Below are 17,675 nucleotides of genomic sequence, written 5' to 3' on the forward strand. Positions count from 1 at the left end.
GATACGCTTTCTATGTCTAACATGCTTATGCTATATACTTCTTTAGTCGAGCTTGTTGCGCTCTGTCGGAGCCCGCGATGGAGCTCGAGACACATCACCCGTCGAGATGCTACTCTGCCGGTTACTCAAAGCGTGGAAAGAGAAATCAAGCTCGCCAACCAAAGTTTTGATGTCCCTGTCGTATCACGTTAGAGAGATTGTGTCAAGCAGTTTGTGCAACTTACTTCATGAGTCTCTCAACATCACCGACAATACAGCGCGTTGAGATTTGTAATACAGAAAACGTGGCAAAGCCTGGTTCCGCGATGTGTCTGAGGCTAAGAATGTCCTTGTCCAGCTGCTCTAGTCGCTTGGAAAAACTGTACGGCCTCGGTGTTTTTAAGTAAGGAGGTAATGGTTGCTGGTTTGTGATACTGGCGGAGAGAAGACACAGGACAGAAGTGATTTCGTGCGTCGTGATTCGAGCGCTGGCAATCAATCTCTTCAAATCTGTCAGCCAAGCAGAGTCCGACTCGTCGTCATTGCCCAGATCCTTCAGGGAATCGGAAGCATAGCCCAAAAGACTCAGGTAGTTAACAATACTGATCTTATGTTAGCAAATAATCCTGAACAAACAACTGAACAAAGCACGTACTTCTCAATGCAGGTGATGATCCTATCATACTGCTGCTTGGGGAACCGGCCTCCTATAGGTACCTCCCATCTGAGGAACTCAGAGTATGTGCGAAGACTGCTTAACATTATCATTTGCTTGGAGAAGACCTTGTTTCGTGCCTTCAATAGTCTCCGCCCTGCTGTTGTTCGGAGAGCCATTTCGCCTTCATCGCCTCGCATTCGGGCAGTGACTGTTTCATGGATGATCGAGTAGTAATTGGCGAGGAGGTATAAACTTGATCCCAGGTTTTGCCGTAGGACAGAGTGCTCTGAGATCGGGTACGGAAAGAAGGTCCAGAAAAACGCGACGGCGATACCCCCTACAACTACCGCGAGTCTGTATGGAGCGAGAAGGTAAATCGGATAATAGGTCTGTCCGTTTGCGCTGACGTTTTGCTCGCCAATCTTGCGGGCTTGTAGCTCGTATCCCACAATCATCGCAGTGGAGATGACGGTGATTATACCTGCAATGCGAAACCGAAACTGCTTAACCGGTATATAAAATGTCGCGGCGACAAAGAGAAAGAAAAAGACGAGGATCCCAGGCGTTCGCATTCCCGGTATATACCAACAAAGAAAACTGAGAGTCATGGCCAAGACGGTACCGACGATACGGAGAGCGAATCCAAAGATGCTCTGTCCCGACGTCGGAGACATGCTGAGGTTGACCATGATAATTGCCCAAACGAATCGCTGTCTGATGAAAAAATCCTGGGTATCCCTAATGAAATAGACAACGGCGATGGTCATGGTAGCACACGCAACACGGAATCCGTAGGAAGACTGTGGGGAGCGCAGCAATGCTGGGATCCGCCGAACCCTGTCTCCAAATTTTTGCAGCTTTGTCACTGGTGGTAGGTGTTCAGGGTCTTTTCTGGTCGTGTATGCCTCTCCCAGTTCAAGAGATCCGCTATTAGCATTCACGTCACCCAAGTGATCCTCCCCCTGAGAGTCCTCGGTCTTGAAAATGCTCAACGCCCACTTGCGAAGCCGTTTGCTGCCAGGTATAACTACTCGCGTCCTCGAGAGTTTTCCACTATCCGCCTTTCTGTCTGCGTATCGGACAAAATCAAGGACCACATGTCCAGTTGACACCAGCAATTGCTCCATCTAAGCTTTGTCAGTATACACTGAGAGACTTAAGTGATGGAACTCACATATAAGAAGAGATACAGTTGTCGCCTAGCGCGGTCTCGATTCACAGCTCCGTCCACAGGTAAGTCTTCCATTTCCAGATGCGCAGTCGCAGGGTGTTCAAAAAAGTCCGGAGGTAACGTGATGCCCTTTTCCTCACTCCAAGCTCGTAGCGCAAGTCGCTTGGCGATTTTAAAGTCGGAAAGCCTTTTTTCCATATTCTCACTGAAACCCTTGTCGCCAGGGCTTCGATTGGCTGAATGTTCAGGGTCCGATTCAGATTTGGGTTTCTTGGGTGCTGGCGCCAATTTCAAGGTCAAGGCAATGTGCTGCAGACCCTCATCGATCGTCTCAATCATTGATATGAAGGGATCATGGACGGCCTTCATGATCTCATGCCACTCGTGTATCGCACGGTCTCGTAGATCGCCTGATATTACTGATGACGGATCAATGGGGTCGTTCCACTTGTTGTATTCAGACAACCGTTCAAATATATCGACAACAAAACTGAGGCCAACGACAGGTATCATTGTCTGACGTAGATGACGAAAAATTGCTTGAAGATCATCGGGACCAAGTTCACCTATGGCAATCTCACGTTTGGCGAAAGTCAAGTCACCACTCAATTTTCCATGAAGCTCTGTAATTTTCTGGACAGCTTTCCTGATTGCGTCTGCCTCGGGTGTGTAGACCTTGCCATGTTTGTCGATTTTCTCAATGGTTGAGTCATAGGTCGCAGTCCTCCCGAACACGGAATCGTTCTCCAAAGCCTCAAAGTAGGCCGTGTGGGCTTTCAATGCGGCGCGCAATCCATTGATATAGCCTCCCATTTGTTTGAAGACAACCGTTCGGCACGACAGCGGGAAGATAAAGAAGGAAACCCCAGTAGAGAGCCCCAGACCTATCAGCGCAGCTTCGAGCAGTCGGCGAACCATGGACATGGCTGCAGGCATAGTCGTCAGAAGCGGGGCGAATGAAAAGGTGACATTGGCGACAATGGAGTAGATGATGACAGGAAACTGGAATTGCTGGTATTTGGCCCGAAATGAATGGACCACATAGGTTTGGAAGAAAAGAAATACGCCGCTGGTAACCGAGGCAGATGAATTGTAGGGTGGGAAGCCAGAGCTGCCGGTTGATGGCTGGTTCGGATTGGTAGTATGCTCTCTCGCCTTGACCGTCGCGTACATCATCAGAAGATTGACAGCGGACGCGAGACAGACAGCCAGTATATCGAGCAGCATCATCTGAACGAACTTCGCGCGCGGCATAATAGCAAATCCTAATACTGATATAATCGCGATCAGATAGCCGGAAGTAGTGAAATATAATGCAACAGAATCGGCTTGGTACCTTCGATCTATAAGCGTATAGCCGAGAAGCAAGAGGGACAAGTAACTTACATTGCAAGAGCAATGGTCGGGGGTATTGCGCCTCTGGGGGACCGTTCAGCACTCGGAATATCCAATTGCGAAAAAAATAAAAATTTAAAAGACTCACTTGATCATCAACAAACAAGACCCCCGGTCTAAGCCAGTCTTGTTCCAGAGTGTTTTCGCCCTGTCCATAAGACTCGGGCGCCTGACGGCTTTCGCATCCGCATCATCCTGGTTTTGTTGTTGCGACATTTTGTAGTCTTATCCAAGAAACAGTTCCTTCGCGCAATAAACGCGACCCTCCTCAATATCGGTGCCTAAGTCATAAGTGCTGATCGATATTCTTTCGGCCCCTCGTCGACGCTGCCGACGTATAGCACGTATTGTCGCGATTTCGCGGTCGTATTTGGGGGCAGCGCGCTGTCTAAACAATCGATCAAGATTGATGCGCTAAGGTGAGTGCCTCAGCCTTGCAGAAATAAGGAGCAGGCGTTGAGTGGTGAGGAATGACGAAAGCAGAGATTGCGGAGTGAAGCTGCCAATGTGGGACTGAAGGCTGATTGCTTCGTCTGGATGCGCCAAGACCACTAACAAGAGCCAAGTTCTCCACGATCGGAGCCTGCCTCGGCTGTCAACCGCCGACTGGGACTGTCAACTGTCAAGCCGTTCCTTCGTGAGAAGTGCGCGAGGTCAAGGTCAGACAAAATATCCACGAGAGTTACCAAGAGTAAGGCCCTGTGCGCTAGACGAGATAGACCAGGAAGGCACGGGCTTGGGTTGCGCCTGCCGTTTTTGTAAAGTTGAGAGTTGAAACTCGGCTATCGGCAAGACAAATGAAGTTCCCTGTATCATTTGTTGAAGGACGATCACAGACATTGATCATCACAACGGTCAGGACGTCAATGTCAGGGGATTTTGGCAATGGCTTCGTCGATCGCAAAGCCTCAATGTACTTTTAAACAACCCTTTCCAATGTCATCTTTGTCTTCATGGCACGAAAGCCACTTTGATCCACCGTTAAGATCCCCGCGAACGCTCTCAACAGTCGAGGTCCACAAGCAAAGAGCCCAGTCAGCCATGCTTACGCTGCATACAGTTCGAGCACCTGCAAAGCGGAAGAATACTCACCCCTCCAACAGCCACTGATGACATCTCCACGAAAAACATCGGACACGTCCGGAAACCTGCCTTCCTTGAACCGCTTTTCAATCTCTGGGCCTGCTTGGTGCTGCCGATAGACCTGGGCCCGAATGGCATCGTAATCGCGTGGTCCTGGCTCAGGGTCGCTAGCCCAAATCTCGGCATATGGTTCTTTCCCCACAAACAGCTCGTACAAAGTCGATCCCGTGGCAAAAATATCACTTTTCTCACTGTTCGGGATCGTATAATCTCGAGGCAAGCAATGCGATGCTTTCTCGTATCCTAACGCCGGATGATCAGGGTCCGCGAAGCCTTGAAGTCGCCCAGACGCATCAAAAAAATACTGCCGCAGTGCGAGGTCTGAGTGGATAATGCCACGGCTATGTATGACAACAATAGCTTCGATGATCTGCCGAAACCAATCTGCTTGAAGCTCTGGAGTCAGTCCCTTTTCTTTGCGGTAGGTAGCAATATCATCATATTGATAGAACTTAAGATCAACACGGTCGACTCTATCCATGGACATGCATTCGACGATACGCGGATGGGGTCTGATAAGGCTATAGATTTGGGCTTCGCGGGCAATTGGTTCCAGATCATCTGGGCTCTCACTGCGTGGTCCTTTCCTTATGAACTTGCCGCCTACCATAAATATTTCGGCGAAGATTCAGATCATGAGGAGCCCCTCGTTACTTTTGTGCTTTCTTGCTTGCCGCGTGATGATGCACATTGGGGCATTCTGGCAATTGCATTAGCATCAAGTATCCTTGCACAAACAATATGCCTACACTATCTGCCGGAGCATTATCAAATTGGCCGCTTGGCATTAAAGACATAGCTAAGTATGTTCGAGTAACGAACTTGGAACTTCTCAAAAGACACGGAGACGGACGATGTGGGCTGATAGAGGGGATCATTGCACGTGAATGCTAGCGACAATCGGGACTAGTCAGGGTCGCCAGGGACAGCCTAACCTAAGCCCGGGGACCATCCATCGCCCGCTATCTACCCTGCTGCACCTTTATGTCGCATCAAGCGCCACCACGTCTCAAGCAACACTTCCCCCTCTTCCACCGGTGTCTCCTCAAAATGCCCCCCTAACCCGACCTCCTGATCGTCTAAAGACCCAGACACAATGTCATCAACGAACGTCCCCCTATCAGGCGTCCCAAAACGCAAGCCGCTCCCCGGCGCTGTCGCTCCACCGGTTGCAGACCCAGACCCAGAACCCCCGGGGACCGAAGACCCCAACCACGACATCGAGAAAGCAGTTGCAGCGGGAGCCACCACGCCCGCGATCGGGCCAGCAACACAATTCCAAACCGAAGCTCAAACTTACAATCAGCCAATAATACCCGAACACAAATATACGCAAGCACAATGGCAATGGCAGCAACTACAGCAAAAATGGAATGGATACTCGACGAAGAAGAAGCGGCTTATTATCGGTGGTCTTATAGCGAGTCTTGCGCTCATTGCTCTTATAATCGGTTTGGCTGTGGGGTTGACGAGGGGGAGTAAGGGGTAAGACAATCAATTTCCGTTGGCTTCGTGAATTGTCCGATTGTGAAATCTGGGGTTGTACAAGTCGCAATCGTATCCCTTGCATCTTGCTTCAAACTATGTCTACGGAGCATTCAATTGCAGGCGGTTTTTGCTTTTTTGTTTTCTATATCGATAATCGCTGACAATCCTTCCTCTAAACAGCTCGAACCTCCCGCTCCCCACCTCAAACGGCGGCCCTTACACCGGCGACCTAACATACTACGACCCCGGTCTCGGTTCCTGCGGTATTACCAGCACATCATCCGAGAAGATCTGCGCGGTCTCGCATACCGTCTTTGACGCAGCGCTGACATCAGGAAATCCGAACGAGAACCCGCTGTGTGGATTGAAGCTGCGCATCCGCAGAGGCGAGAGTAGTGTAGATGTCACGGTCGTAGACCGGTGTCCGGGGTGCGAGGTTGATGACCTGGATGTTTCGTCGTCTGTTTTCGAGGAACTCGGTGATTTGGCGGAGGGGAGAGTCACTGTTCAATGGGCTTGGTTGGAGGAGATGCCTATTGAGATGGGAGAATTTGATGCTTGATCGTCGACTGTTCCTCTGTTTACCTTTCGGTTGTTCTTAAATGTGACGTTTCGATATACCCCTTTTAGTTGTTTAGCATGTTAATCGCGCTATGCGCTTCTCGGTTTCACAATTCTTTTCAATAATCTGGCCAGGTTGGGTCGACCTGTTCGCGCCAGGAGCGGAATCCGCCCCTTATGTCGACTATACGTCGCTCGCCTCCGCGGTCTAGTCCCAGTTCCTTCAGTCTTCTGACCGCAGTTTGCGAATCATTGCCTTGCCGACATACCACGTAAATCGGCTTGTCGGATTTATTAGCGATCTCGGATGGTAACCAAGCGGGCAGGGGACTCGGTTCGCTGGCATTTTTTGTCGCTCCGTTCGATACGGAAGCAAGGATGGTCGAGAACGGGATATTGATGCTATTGTCCAGTTTGCAAATGTCGAATTGCACCTTGTCTCGCACATCAATGATATATCCTTGGTTGTTCACGTCTTTTCCATAATGCAGCGGTGTTACACGCTCTTCCGGTGATAGAACATCTTCTGCACCCACTGTGCCGCAGAAGAAGACGTAATCTATGGATCCGGACCTCACGCTTTCCAGCGTCACTGTTGCCTCCGCAGAACATACCGCACAATTGGGACGTCGAGAACGAAGCTTGATCGAGCGGAACTGCGGCGTGGAATACGCTGAGAAGATGAGAAGAGACGGCGGCGCGGCTTCATTCTCTCCAGCGCGGGACGTCAGGACCTTGATCGCTTCAAGGGCTTGTAGTACACCCATTATGCCAACAACCGGGCCCAGAATCCCGCCGTCCGCACAGCTCGTTATGCTACTTGCCGGTGGCGGTTTAGGAAATACGCAGCGATAGCACGGCCCTCCTGTTTTGTCTCCTGCCGGTCGTGGTGGGTTATTAAGCACCATAAGCTGGCCCTCTGTTCGTAGAGCGGACGCCGAAACCAACGGCTTTCCCAAGAGCACGGCCGTATCCGAAACCAAGTATCGCGTCGCAGGATTGTCTGTGCAGTCGAGTATCAAGTCGTAGTCTTTGAAGATATCCGGGGCGTCTTGCGGTGCGAGGTGGGCTCGGTGTGCGATGTAAGTCGGGTGCGGATTCAACCTAAGAATGAAAATAGAGTGTCAGCATACATTGCGCCGTCTTCGCTGTCCGAGATATGGGATTCACTCACTCTCGTAGATACTCGATCGCACTGTCAACCTTGAGTTTTCCAACATTCTTGGTCCTATGCAGCACCTGCCGGTGCAAATTCGACGTGTCGACCGTGTCGCCGTCCACAAGGCCCAGTGTCCCAACACCAGCGCCCGCCAGATACAGTGCAGCCGGGCATCCTAAGCCGCCCGCTCCGACAATAAGCACTTTCGCGTCTCGAAGATTCAGTTGCCCTGCGCAGATCGTATTGCGCATTAGCTCAATTCATCTTAATTCCAACCCCGCAATCGCACTCAGAAGACGATTCAACTTACCCTGCAACCCCACCTGAGGTACAATCATCTGCCTTCCATATCTTCGATATTCCTCCTGTAGCAGAGGCCACGCTGACTCCTTCTGGGTATCTGCTTCGGCGGTTGTGGTTGTAATCGCAGCAGCATTCTGGGTTTCGCACTTGCGTGCTGTTTCCTCCGCGTCTTGGAGTTCGCGCTTTAGCTTGGCGAGTTGGGCTTCTGCCGCGGCTACTTCGGTGCGCAGAGAGGCGCACTTAGCGTCGAGGTCTACCATCAAGGCCTTTAATGCGTTGTACAGTCGGACGTTCGGCTTGGGGAGTTTGAGCGTGGGGGAGGGGGAAATTTGGATGCGGAGCTAGAATCAGTGGCGCCCTTATCGTGAATGTGCGCTAAACCTCTTTCGGTCGGAATTTGGTGCCCGCAGGTCTCTGGTGTCAGTCTGTCAAAGCTCAGAAGTCTATCAGCAGTCGCGTACTAATTTCGAAGGGCATCCTCGTTGAGATTGAATCTAGATGCTCAATGGAAATCTGCTGTTGAGTCTACGGCATTTCACAGCACTCTTGCCACCCTCAGAAATATCCTTCAGACCATCATTAACGAAAGTGAGATATCATTGCACAATCTGGCTTTAGAAACAGACATATTCGTAGCTAACATCAAAGTCTTCATGACAATATCGTATTCTACCACCTGATGATCTTCTTGGGGAAGTATTCGTCAATGAGCTCGAGGTAGTAGGGCTGAGGAGAAGAAAAAGTCAGCACCAATTCAAATAGAGACTATGAGGTTAGACATACCTTCAGCTTCTCGGGGTCGGGGACACTGTCGCTCTTGCTGTATAAGTCGTAGGGATTGAATGCCTTGACAGCCTCCAACATCTTCTTGTCGTGCTCATTCATCAACTCATGGTATGCGCCCTCGCGGTGCCACGGGTAGAAGGAATGATATCTGATCATAGCAAGACCCTCGTCAGGGATCGTGGATTGGTCTTTGACGATGTGGTAGAGGTATTCGTCATGGCCCCATGACAACATCACATTCTCCAATCCACAACCAGGGGTGTAGATTCCAAACTTGGTGTCATAGATGCTGTGGCCATAGTCCTCATTTTTCTTGAAGGACTCGCGGCCGTAGATAATTCTTTCATCATAGGCACATCCGACGGGGAATGTATCACCCACAACATCCCACTGCCCTTGAGCGCCAAAGAAGAACAGAAGTTTTCCCATGTCATGGATCAAACCGACCAACTGCATCCAGCGAGGCTTTCCATCCTGACGGAGGGCTTCCGCGGTTTGTAGCAGGTGAGACATCTGAGTCTCAGTAGTATCGGGATCACATTCATCAATGAAGGTATTCAACTTCTCCATCGCCTCCCAAACACCCATGTATGCTCTAGCCTTGTGTTTGAAGTCGTTGCGCGCCTTGATGTTGTAGGCAACGGTTTGAAGAGTATGCTGCTGAACATAAAAGTTTTTGACCCGGTCACAGGCATCCTCGAACTGACGGAAGCCTGACTTGTCCTTTGCCTTGTCGAACTCAGACTCATCGTATAGTTCCGACTTTTTGAGGTTCCCTTTCAGGATGTTGACGGCATCGATGTCGTCGGACACAGCCTCGATGTTGGTAGGTTGGATGACTGCTGCAACCATTTTGAAAGAGCTCTCAACAGTGAAAGTGTTGTTGATAGCTAAATAGAGTCGTTTGTTGTGCTTGATCTTTCGCAAGTGTGTAGCCCTAAATATACGTTGGCACGCTGCGTGGTGCAATGCCTCGGACACCATTTCCCTATCATTGTTTCTAAAAAGCCTTTGCCACAGACTAGTAAATTGGCTTCATGCTCAATATGGCATCAGGAAAGCGAGTTCCGCCGTCTCAGAAGGTCAGCTGGGAGGTAGATCTGAACGTAAACACAGGCTGTCGCTGATCTCACACCGGCGGCCTGATTCCGGACCAGACAGGGGTGTTGGGTAATTCATGTCATAGGCGTCGATTCGGTTGCCGCAGGTAATTATGAATATCAGGTCTGGAGCAAAGTTGTTATTGAAGGTGAGGTTCGAGGAAACGGCCCGATTAGGGAGTGAGAACATTCTCAAGCCACGGGGCCTTGCTCTCTACTACCTGCCTGCTACTGCTAGCACCTACTACTAGCACCTCGAGCTGCAATTTCCTGCTACTCCTTTCTCGCTTTCTCTATTGCCATCACTTCCTATCACAATCTATGACATCCATGTCAATATTGAGCTCCGATCTAACACGAGCTTGCCCGATTGTCCCCCCTTCACGAGTTCCGAGACTCCGCCACCGACAGCTCTTACGTCTGAGATCTGCATGGAAAATGAGAAACAAAGCGCGAGCCAATCGGTATATCATTATTGGAAACCAGTTTGCGAGCATTTGACAATATTCGGAGAACGGAGTGCGACGGGTTCATGGTCCATGCTCGGATAGGTGACCGACGCCCCGGAGACCACGATCTGTGGCATGTCGTTGTATTGAATGCGGGGGTAAGTATTAACCTATTGTCCTATACTCGAGTAGCCGTGGTCCATCTGAGCTGATCGTTGTGTGGTCTTGGGGTCGGTCAACAGGCTGCCGCCCCAGTACATTTCAAGTCACGCCATGAGTCCATATCGTGGCGGGATCGAGGGCAGAGACGATTACATTAAACCTCTTCATCCCAAGCCTTTAAAGCATGGATTACTGGATTTCTCATGGATTCCAATCGTCAAGAAGGTTCAATTGATCCACGAGCAAACATTAACCTGAACAAACACAGGAAGCCATAGAGCTTGACGCCTTGGATAGATAAATCAGAATCCATCTCGCTCGACAACCTCCAGAACATTCCCATCGGGATCCTGAATAAAAATCAGGTCCTCGAACCCAGTTGTCTCCAACCCCTTCACAATCGCTTCCACCTCTGTTGCATTGGTCGTCGCCTCAACCCCAACACCAAATGAGATAGCAACCTCGCTATCCCCCGTCAGGCTCGCCACCCCCCTGGGCTTCACAATCGTCACATCATTTTCTTCGAACCGCTTCTGAGCCTCCTCCAGATTAGGCACAACAAGCCCCAGGTTCGCAAGTGTGGTTGTTTTCCTAGACGGGACGACAGGATCCGCCTCAGACTCAGCAAAGTGAAGAAGTTTCACCAGTCCGCCCGAGTTGTTCTTGTCCCGGAGCAGCTCGGAGGCTGTCTGGAACCCTGTCCCGTTTTTTCCGCCCTGAGCAAAACCCATGTATGTGAGGCTAAAGCGCTCGGTATAGTCTATTGTGAAGATATGGCGCATGCCCAGGACGTCGCGGTAGAATTTCATGGATGCCTCGAGGTCACGCACGTTCAGGCCAACATGGTTTATCCAGAAGCCCGATGTTGCTGGGTCGGCGGGACCGCAAGTGCCGAGCGTCATGCCCGGTGGGAGGGTTGGGGTCTCACACTGGGCAGAGGCCATTGGAAGGATATGGAGAGATAGAAAGAGAGCGGATAACAGGTATGAGAATCTTGGAATCATTGTGATTTCTATCTTAAGCGTTGAATGCTTGATGCAAGGCTCACATACTTATACCTTTCCTCCAGGCCAGTGTCTACAGCGTGCCCAGCTCACAGCCTCATTGCTTCGTTCTTCAGCGCCCCTATACAGCTCAGAGAGGTATACGTACGAGCTCAACAGAATCGTTCCACACAGAGCATGTAGATCTTCAACAATTTGCCCCAATAGGACGCAATTCGCGCGCGCCTTCTTGGCAACCAAGCAAACCTTCTCTTGACATCTCTATGGGCCTCTAATATTCCGCAGACATCCCTTAGGCGTACCAATCTTGTCCCGGGGTAAGCTGTCAGCCCACCGACTTGGCATCGAGGCTGAGCATGTAGTTTGGAGCCCTACAGTGCCTTATCGAGCTATACTTTGCGAAGCTGAATACTTGGACGAATGATCACCGGTCAGGAGCGCATCCGGCTCGTGGTCTGTGGTTGGATGACGTGGATGGCGTTGAACGTGCCCTAAACTAGGTACCACACTACTCCGCTCCGACTGCGTGTTGCCCAAGCTGTATGCCGTATACACCAACGTCACAGAGTAAGCCCGCTGAAGTGCTCTTCTTGATGGTATCTGGTTCTAGACCAGTCACTGATCTTAAAGGAGAGAAGACACTTTTTTAAGTCCCTTTCGTAAAGCGTTATAGTTCCATTTAGGAGGCATTGACTAGTAAACATCCTAGACATTGATGGAAATGGGTCTAATGAATACGATAGAACTATACAAGGTCATCGTCTATTAGATTTAATATTTCTTAAATTAAATCAAATCCCACACCCATCCTCCCCAAACACAACCTTCTCTCCACTTACTAAACTCCCCTGCAAAGCTCTACCCACAAGCACAGCCCTGACCGAACTCTCCAACGATACAGGGACATCCTTGTTATTCAAACAAGCATCCGTAAACTCTCTCGCCTCAGTCCCAAACGCCTCCCGGAACCGCTCATAGTAATGCTTCGGGAGGTCGCGTCTTGCGCCATGCGCATCATGAATCTCGACGTGGTTCTTCCGACCAAGCATATTCACCCTTATGGAGCCGCGCTCGCAGATGATTTCAGTCGTGTCTTCTTGGCCTGCGGCCATCATGCGCGTACAGTATAGTGCTGCGATACGTCCCCCTTCAAATTCAAGCGTTGCAATGGCGTTATCTGCATCTTTTTCGAGGGTCTTGTGGATTGCTTTTACGCCGACAGCCTGCAACGACTTCAAGGGGCGCTTCTCGCCCATGAACCAGAGCATGAGATCGATGTCGTGGATTGAACAGTCCAGGAAAATCCCGCCGCTTGTTTTGGCATATTCGACGAAGAAGCCGGATTCGTCGAGGAGATCAGCTGTTTGGGAGCGGAAGAATACTGGCGCGCCATGCGAGGCACTGCTCATTCGGCTGTGTGCTTCGCGGTAGGACTCATCGAAGCGGCGGGAGAAACCGCACATTACTTTTTGATTTGGGTGGGAGGTTAGGGACTTTTGGTATGCGGTAAGAACTGATTTGGCCTTTGACGCGAATATTCAAGTTAGTCTTTATTGTTTAGGCATATGTCGGGGTAAGAGAGAGGCACATACAACATCAGCATCCAAACTCAACGGCTTCTCACAAAGGACATGGAGTCCCTTCTCGATAGCCTTGATCGCCTGTTCTGCATGCACAGCGGTTATACTGGCAATAACAACAGCCTGGATGTTCTCCTTCTCCAGCATCTCATCGTAGTCCGCGTAGATGGTTACACCCTCGAGGTTCTCGGCGGCCCATTTGCGCTCTTCGGGGTCCGGGGTGCTTGCGGCAATTACATTGGCGCGGGGGGTGAGGTGGTGGAAGTTTGAAGCGTGACGCTTGCCTGGATACTTAATGTTAGTGTTTGTCCCATGGTTGGAGGCGGTTTTGGTTCTGTTTGAGGAGGTATTGCATACCCATGCGGCCAAGGCCAGCGATACCGACGCGGAGTTTCTGGGAGGACATTGTTGTGGCAGGAGGTAAGGGTGCTGTTCTCGTCGAATGAGTATGAGGATAGAAGAAAATCTAGGAGGGTGCTGAGTCCCGGGCAGGTACTAGTAGTGCCTCGACCATCCCCCCTGTGGCGTCCGGGGAAGAATGGTTCTCGGTCTTTGGTGTCCGAACCACTATTCTCTCGAGCCCCTCCCCCACGCCTCGGCATTGCAAGCGACAGTTGCCGTGGTTGATCTCAGTGGTATCCATAACCGTCTGTCTCGGGTTCTCCAATTTCTGGGGACTCCGGGGTAAGGGTCCCGTTCTCCCTGGGTTTGTTGCTCGGAGGTGTTGGTGTTGACTCGTTGGGTCTCCACCGACTGCGGGTGCGTGACCGCACGGTCCATACCTAGGTAGACTCCATACAGTTCTTAACCCAGTCTACGTCACAAATTCCTTTTTCCAATAATAATTCGACGATTACTACGAAGATGAGCCGGACTGCTAAACGTTTCTCAGGGATCGACATCTTGTCAAATTCATCGCGCTCGTTCTGGGCTAAACACTATTCCCCAGACCCAGAACCATTCAACCACTCAACCTAGCCCTTCACTACCTAGCGATAAACCCAAACCCGATCATCCAGCAAATCCAACGCATGCTGTCGCCCCTGCTGCTCAATCTTCAGTCTTGCATGCACAGCATCAACCTCCCTCTGCCCATTAGCCCTCGCCCCCTCAAGCAGCACCCTCACTCTCTCAACCTCCGGTTGGTGTGGCGCAAACGGCAGCGCATCCCGAGGAAGATCACCCCACTCTCTATAAGCTGGTATCTGAAAGGCCTGGATTACGCGGTTGAGCTGGCTCCATGCTGCTGAGGGGTTAAGGAGGATGCTCATGATTGTTAGATCGCCGAAGCCGCGGAGGGAGAGCATGGGCTTTTGGCCGCCTGAGAGGGTTGGGACGGAGCTTGATGGCATGAAGCGGGATAGGGTATTGCGTTGGGAAGCGGGTAGGTAGGAGAAGGGGTCTAGCGGGGATTTGGCTGGCGTTGAGGATGGTGTTCGGGGACGTAATGCAAAGTCTACGCTGTAAGATGTGAAGTGGTCGGTAAGTTCGCGGTCTGCCATGTCGTAGCCGTGCATGCTGGCAGATTTGGCGTGGCTTGCTTTCCCTGTATAGACCATCAGTAGATGCGATGGAAGAGGTGCCTTTCAAACAAAAGTGAGGATGCCGCACATATGTTATGGTCATACGGTGCCCCGCAGACATCGAGATACTCAGAGTATACCTCCGGGCTGAGGAATCCCGTACGGTGCGGATCGAGATGGTAAAACAACTCTTCAACCATCCTAGTAAAAGACGATGACGGTCTCATGTTCTCATCAAGTAGCGCTGGCCATCCGCTCACGTCAGAATGAGGCTGATGTTGATAACTCTGCTCAGCCTTTTGGAATCGCTGTTCAGAGCTCTCCTGCGATGGGCCTGGTGGCCGCAACGGCAACGGCGCCGCCGCTGGGGCTGGAGCTTCAACCTCTTCTGTCTCATTTCTTGTCTCCGGTCTAACTGGACGTGGGGGCTTTCTAGGCGGAACATCGCTATAACCTGCCACCGTAGGCCGTCGCTTTGGAGGTCCATAAGAAGGCGCAAACGACGTACTCAGTGACCGAATAGGCGGCTGACGCGGTGGAGGTGGCGGTGGCACGGGGAGAAACCCACTATGCCGATGCACTTCCATCTCATGCAATCCATCGCCGTCAGTCTGGTGCTGTGGAGGAAACTCCTGCACGACGTAGCAATTTGCGCAGAGTATTAGGCGCGGTGCGCAGGATGTGCATGTGAGACGAGCTTTGGTTGTTTGAATGAGCTCGTTGCAGGAGGTGCATTTGTACAGGGACATCTTGGACATGAACCTACAGGCGATGAATGGGGAATGGGCAGGAAGCAAATAAGCTTGGACATCATCTTGTGTTTATACGGTGATGCGTCGGCTAAAGAAGCCTTGTTGGGTGTGGCTGCGGGGTCCGTTCAGCTCTGGCTTCATGATTAGCACGGCGCGTAGACATGATATGGGATTTCAGCATGTTATAGATCTGGCGGCTAACGAGAAAGAGAAAGGCGGCTTTATCGTAATATTCGTGGTTCTGTGAGAGAAGAGCCTGGTGTGGAGCTGAAATAAAAAGCTTGAACAAACTGCATTTGCGAACTGCATTGCCATCTAGCGAAAAATATCAATCTGACTCTAATGTAAACCAACAGTAAGTAAAGATCTCCTCCGGCTAGACGCTTAACTATATTCCAATTTCATCAACGGTAACCACAGTCCAATCCAAATTTGCTCCACATGTCCATTCTCTATCCGTGTCTTTCGTGTCTCGCAGTCTGTTCTCTCTGCACCGCCAGCAAGCCCGAAGTCTGCATTGGCGACACTCAAAAATATACTGGGGCAGACGATGATAACATTCCTCGCATGTGTGAGAGACCGGGATGAATCTCCATCGAACGTGCTCACACTCGTGGTTTTCTTCGAGCTCCTGCGTCAGTCTCTGGACCTGCTGCTCTCTTGTTATCCCTGCATTTATTTCTTCAGCGTCATTAACAGGCTCCCTGACAGGCTCAACAGCAGCTTCAGGCTGATTTGCGGGAGCGGCTTGCGCAACATCTGCTGGAGCATGGGCGGCAGGACGATTTACATCTCGATCAATGATTTCGTAGGCGCGCGCGCGGAGACGATGCTCATCCCATTCCGCGCATTGGCCCGTTCTCCAGCGCTCACCACAATTATAACAAAATTTGGCACCGCATCGGCAACTAATAATGTTATTCATCAGTCAGTCAAGGCCAGTAAGCTATAAAACACCAAGCAGGGTCACTGACATCATGTGATTGCAGCCATGCTTAAGCTCCACAAATCGCCAGCATGAGTAGCACCGTTGCCAATCGTTCTGCTGTGCCGTCTCAAGAAGCTGTTGCAAAGCTGTGTCGTTTGGACAATCACCGGTATGGGCTCGCTCTTTGAAGCTGGTACACGTTGTGAACGAACATTCAGGGCAAGTGGCAATGTCGTCTTCAATGTTCGACCGGTGGATGAACGCGGAGCACTCGGGGGAGTAGCAGTATGTCCTGTTCGGTGTCTCAAACTCGATTTTCTTCTTCTCGGAGCGCTTGATGAGGTCGGAGTTGAGGAAGATACGGACAATGTTCAGAGCGAAGGGCTGTCGGCAGCATCGTGGAGGAAACAAGGACTCGTCGTTCATGGCTCTTTCGAAAAGCCTTCCGAGGCAAGTGAAACACCATTGGTCTTGACAGGGTGCTTAAATAACATTGAAAATTCTGTCTCCTCCCTGCAGGCAGCGCAGCGATGCATGGGTGTTGGCTTGTCAGAGCCTCGCTTGGCTGCCCAAGCGGAGGACTCGGCATGATCTGAGTTTGTATCATTTTCCTCGTAGCATCCAATGACTGTAGACATATAAAGAGCCTGAAGCTTCTCGATTATTTCATCATCAAGGTAATCGGGGTCAATGCCTGGTTGAGGTTCTTCTGTGGTGACTGGTTGACTGTCGTCTCTCCAGTTGCGGGCCAGTTCTCGGTCTCTGGCGGCAACCTTCTCTTCCGTTTCGCTGTCAGCAATAGCTTGAGCATCAGTCTGAGCGGCAAAATAAAAGCTCAATGCCATGCGTCTGTCTTCAGCGAGGTTGGGGGCGTTTTGGAGATTTTCTTGCTGCATCCGAAACGCTATCTCTTCGTCAGTCGGTTCCCGGGACGTTCCCTTGGAGGTCTCGAAATACAGGCATGCATCTTCAAGTTGCAGCTTGATGATAAGGTCTGCTGTGGCTTGGTCAATGTCTGGGTCCGGGGCATGGGACATCATGGGAAACGATGGTTGACGGGGTCAGTTGCTGGTATGGATATGACTTGGAAAGAAGGAACACCAAACTGCTGCTGTTGGAATGACAGAAAGATGACAGGAAGAAACACACAGGAGAGTTTGGAATATCTCTCAAAGAGGAATTCGTTGTGCGCAGTGAATGTTTCTGTGAACCTGAAGCCCTCTGGTTCGCTGGCTGCCGCTTGCGGGCCATTGCTCAATCCAGACATTCACCAGCCAGGAGAAACGATTCTAAGGAGAGGAGAAAGTGATGGCAATCTCAAATGTCCGAAAGTTGAGCAGAGAGACTGAATGGGTCGATTTGCGCGAAACTATAAGGTTCATGTGGAGAGCCAAAACAGCAAAGTGGAGACATTTTGGGGTCGCATTCAAGAAGGGGCTATTACGGCAGACTATTAGAACAAAACTGCAACAATAAAAATTTCACGTCAGCGCTAGTATATGACCGGCAGAAAACTACATACATAAATTTGCTT

General features: G+C 50.7%; 9 protein-coding genes across 9 annotated transcripts; 1 reads left to right on the forward strand and 8 right to left on the reverse strand.

Annotated features, from left to right (window-relative positions):
* Positions 1 to 2: 2 nt before the first annotated feature.
* Positions 3 to 3,770, reverse strand: BDV14DRAFT_48984 (uncharacterized protein). Its single transcript, XM_073776890.1, has 6 exons — positions 3,292 to 3,770; positions 3,195 to 3,227; positions 1,812 to 3,144; positions 635 to 1,764; positions 225 to 581; positions 3 to 175 (listed from the first exon to the last, which is right to left on the reverse strand). The coding sequence occupies exons 1-6, from the start codon at positions 3,417 to 3,419 to the stop codon at positions 43 to 45; spliced, it is 3,114 nt and encodes a 1,037-aa protein (XP_073629171.1). The 5' UTR covers positions 3,420 to 3,770; the 3' UTR covers positions 3 to 42.
* A 375-nt stretch (positions 3,771 to 4,145) lies between these two features.
* BDV14DRAFT_48989 (kinase-like domain-containing protein) lies at positions 4,146 to 5,252 on the reverse strand. Its single transcript, XM_073776891.1, has 2 exons — positions 5,096 to 5,252; positions 4,146 to 5,046 (listed from the first exon to the last, which is right to left on the reverse strand). Exon 2 carries the CDS (start codon positions 4,954 to 4,956, stop codon positions 4,249 to 4,251), a length of 708 nt encoding a protein of 235 aa, XP_073629172.1. The 5' UTR covers positions 4,957 to 5,046; positions 5,096 to 5,252; the 3' UTR covers positions 4,146 to 4,248.
* Positions 5,253 to 5,548: 296 nt separating this feature from the next.
* BDV14DRAFT_49029 (RlpA-like double-psi beta-barrel domain-containing protein) lies at positions 5,549 to 6,455 on the forward strand. Its single transcript, XM_073776893.1, has 3 exons — positions 5,549 to 5,704; positions 5,790 to 5,831; positions 6,015 to 6,455. Exons 1-3 carry the CDS (start codon positions 5,688 to 5,690, stop codon positions 6,394 to 6,396), a joined length of 441 nt encoding a protein of 146 aa, XP_073629173.1. The 5' UTR covers positions 5,549 to 5,687; the 3' UTR covers positions 6,397 to 6,455.
* Positions 6,456 to 6,475: 20 nt separating this feature from the next.
* BDV14DRAFT_49017 (HesA/MoeB/ThiF family protein) lies at positions 6,476 to 8,170 on the reverse strand. The gene is made up of 3 exons (XM_073776892.1): positions 7,865 to 8,170; positions 7,570 to 7,783; positions 6,476 to 7,499 (listed from the first exon to the last, which is right to left on the reverse strand). The coding sequence occupies exons 1-3, from the start codon at positions 8,115 to 8,117 to the stop codon at positions 6,515 to 6,517; spliced, it is 1,452 nt and encodes a 483-aa protein (XP_073629174.1). The 5' UTR covers positions 8,118 to 8,170; the 3' UTR covers positions 6,476 to 6,514.
* A 356-nt stretch (positions 8,171 to 8,526) lies between these two features.
* On the reverse strand, positions 8,527 to 9,495 carry BDV14DRAFT_208438 (inositol oxygenase; the record flags this gene model as incomplete). The annotated part of the gene is made up of 2 exons (XM_073775398.1): positions 8,527 to 8,583; positions 8,641 to 9,495. The coding sequence occupies 2 exons, from the start codon at positions 9,493 to 9,495 to the stop codon at positions 8,527 to 8,529; spliced, it is 912 nt and encodes a 303-aa protein (XP_073629175.1).
* A 1,100-nt stretch (positions 9,496 to 10,595) lies between these two features.
* BDV14DRAFT_171739 (VOC family protein) lies at positions 10,596 to 11,360 on the reverse strand (the record flags this gene model as incomplete). The annotated part of the gene is made up of 1 exon (XM_073768468.1): positions 10,596 to 11,360. A coding segment is annotated over one exon (704 nt), but the record flags the coding sequence as incomplete, so codon positions are not given.
* Positions 11,361 to 12,149: 789 nt separating this feature from the next.
* Positions 12,150 to 13,344, reverse strand: BDV14DRAFT_199345 (NAD(P)-binding protein; the record flags this gene model as incomplete). Its single annotated transcript, XM_073773229.1, has 3 exons — positions 12,150 to 12,881; positions 12,951 to 13,222; positions 13,296 to 13,344. 3 exons carry the CDS (start codon positions 13,342 to 13,344, stop codon positions 12,150 to 12,152), a joined length of 1,053 nt encoding a protein of 350 aa, XP_073629177.1.
* A 481-nt stretch (positions 13,345 to 13,825) lies between these two features.
* BDV14DRAFT_171742 (uncharacterized protein) lies at positions 13,826 to 15,239 on the reverse strand. The gene is made up of 2 exons (XM_073768469.1): positions 14,550 to 15,239; positions 13,826 to 14,484 (listed from the first exon to the last, which is right to left on the reverse strand). The coding sequence occupies exons 1-2, from the start codon at positions 15,217 to 15,219 to the stop codon at positions 13,928 to 13,930; spliced, it is 1,227 nt and encodes a 408-aa protein (XP_073629178.1). The 5' UTR covers positions 15,220 to 15,239; the 3' UTR covers positions 13,826 to 13,927.
* Positions 15,240 to 15,597: 358 nt separating this feature from the next.
* On the reverse strand, positions 15,598 to 17,178 carry BDV14DRAFT_189217 (BRcat and Rcat domain-containing protein; the record flags this gene model as incomplete). Its single annotated transcript, XM_073771165.1, has 4 exons — positions 15,598 to 15,725; positions 15,823 to 16,121; positions 16,188 to 16,583; positions 16,634 to 17,178. The coding sequence occupies 4 exons, from the start codon at positions 17,176 to 17,178 to the stop codon at positions 15,598 to 15,600; spliced, it is 1,368 nt and encodes a 455-aa protein (XP_073629179.1).
* Between the last annotated feature and the right edge of the window lie 497 nt (positions 17,179 to 17,675).

Source organism: Aspergillus stella-maris (genome assembly GCF_047715825.1).
Source record: "Aspergillus stella-maris strain CBS 113639 unplaced genomic scaffold BDV14scaffold_21, whole genome shotgun sequence".
Lineage (NCBI taxonomy): Eukaryota > Fungi > Ascomycota > Eurotiomycetes > Eurotiales > Aspergillaceae > Aspergillus > Aspergillus stella-maris.

Coding starts and splice junctions, on each gene's coding strand:
- BDV14DRAFT_48989 (XM_073776891.1), bottom strand. CDS start 4,956: ATGGTAGGCGGCAAGTTCATAAGGAAAGGACCACGCAGTGAGAGCCCA.
- BDV14DRAFT_49017 (XM_073776892.1), bottom strand. CDS start 8,117: ATGGTAGACCTCGACGCTAAGTGCGCCTCTCTGCGCACCGAAGTAGCC. Junction 7,784..7,864: donor ACCTCAGGTGGGGTTGCAGG/GTAAGTTGAATC, acceptor CGATCTGCGCAG/GGCAACTGAATCTTCGAGAC. Junction 7,500..7,569: donor GCGATCGAGTATCTACGAGA/GTGAGTGAATCC, acceptor TTTCATTCTTAG/GTTGAATCCGCACCCGACTT.
- BDV14DRAFT_49029 (XM_073776893.1), top strand. Junction 5,832..6,014: donor TTGACGAGGGGGAGTAAGGG/GTAAGACAATCA, acceptor TCCTCTAAACAG/CTCGAACCTCCCGCTCCCCA.
- BDV14DRAFT_171742 (XM_073768469.1), bottom strand. CDS start 15,219: ATGTCCAAGATGTCCCTGTACAAATGCACCTCCTGCAACGAGCTCATT. Junction 14,485..14,549: donor ACCGTATGACCATAACATAT/GTGCGGCATCCT, acceptor TGGTCTATACAG/GGAAAGCAAGCCACGCCAAA.
- BDV14DRAFT_48984 (XM_073776890.1), bottom strand. CDS start 3,419: ATGTCGCAACAACAAAACCAGGATGATGCGGATGCGAAAGCCGTCAGG. Junction 3,145..3,194: donor CCGACCATTGCTCTTGCAAT/GTAAGTTACTTG, acceptor TATAGATCGAAG/GTACCAAGCCGATTCTGTTG. Junction 176..224: donor GATGTTGAGAGACTCATGAA/GTAAGTTGCACA, acceptor GTGATACGACAG/GGACATCAAAACTTTGGTTG.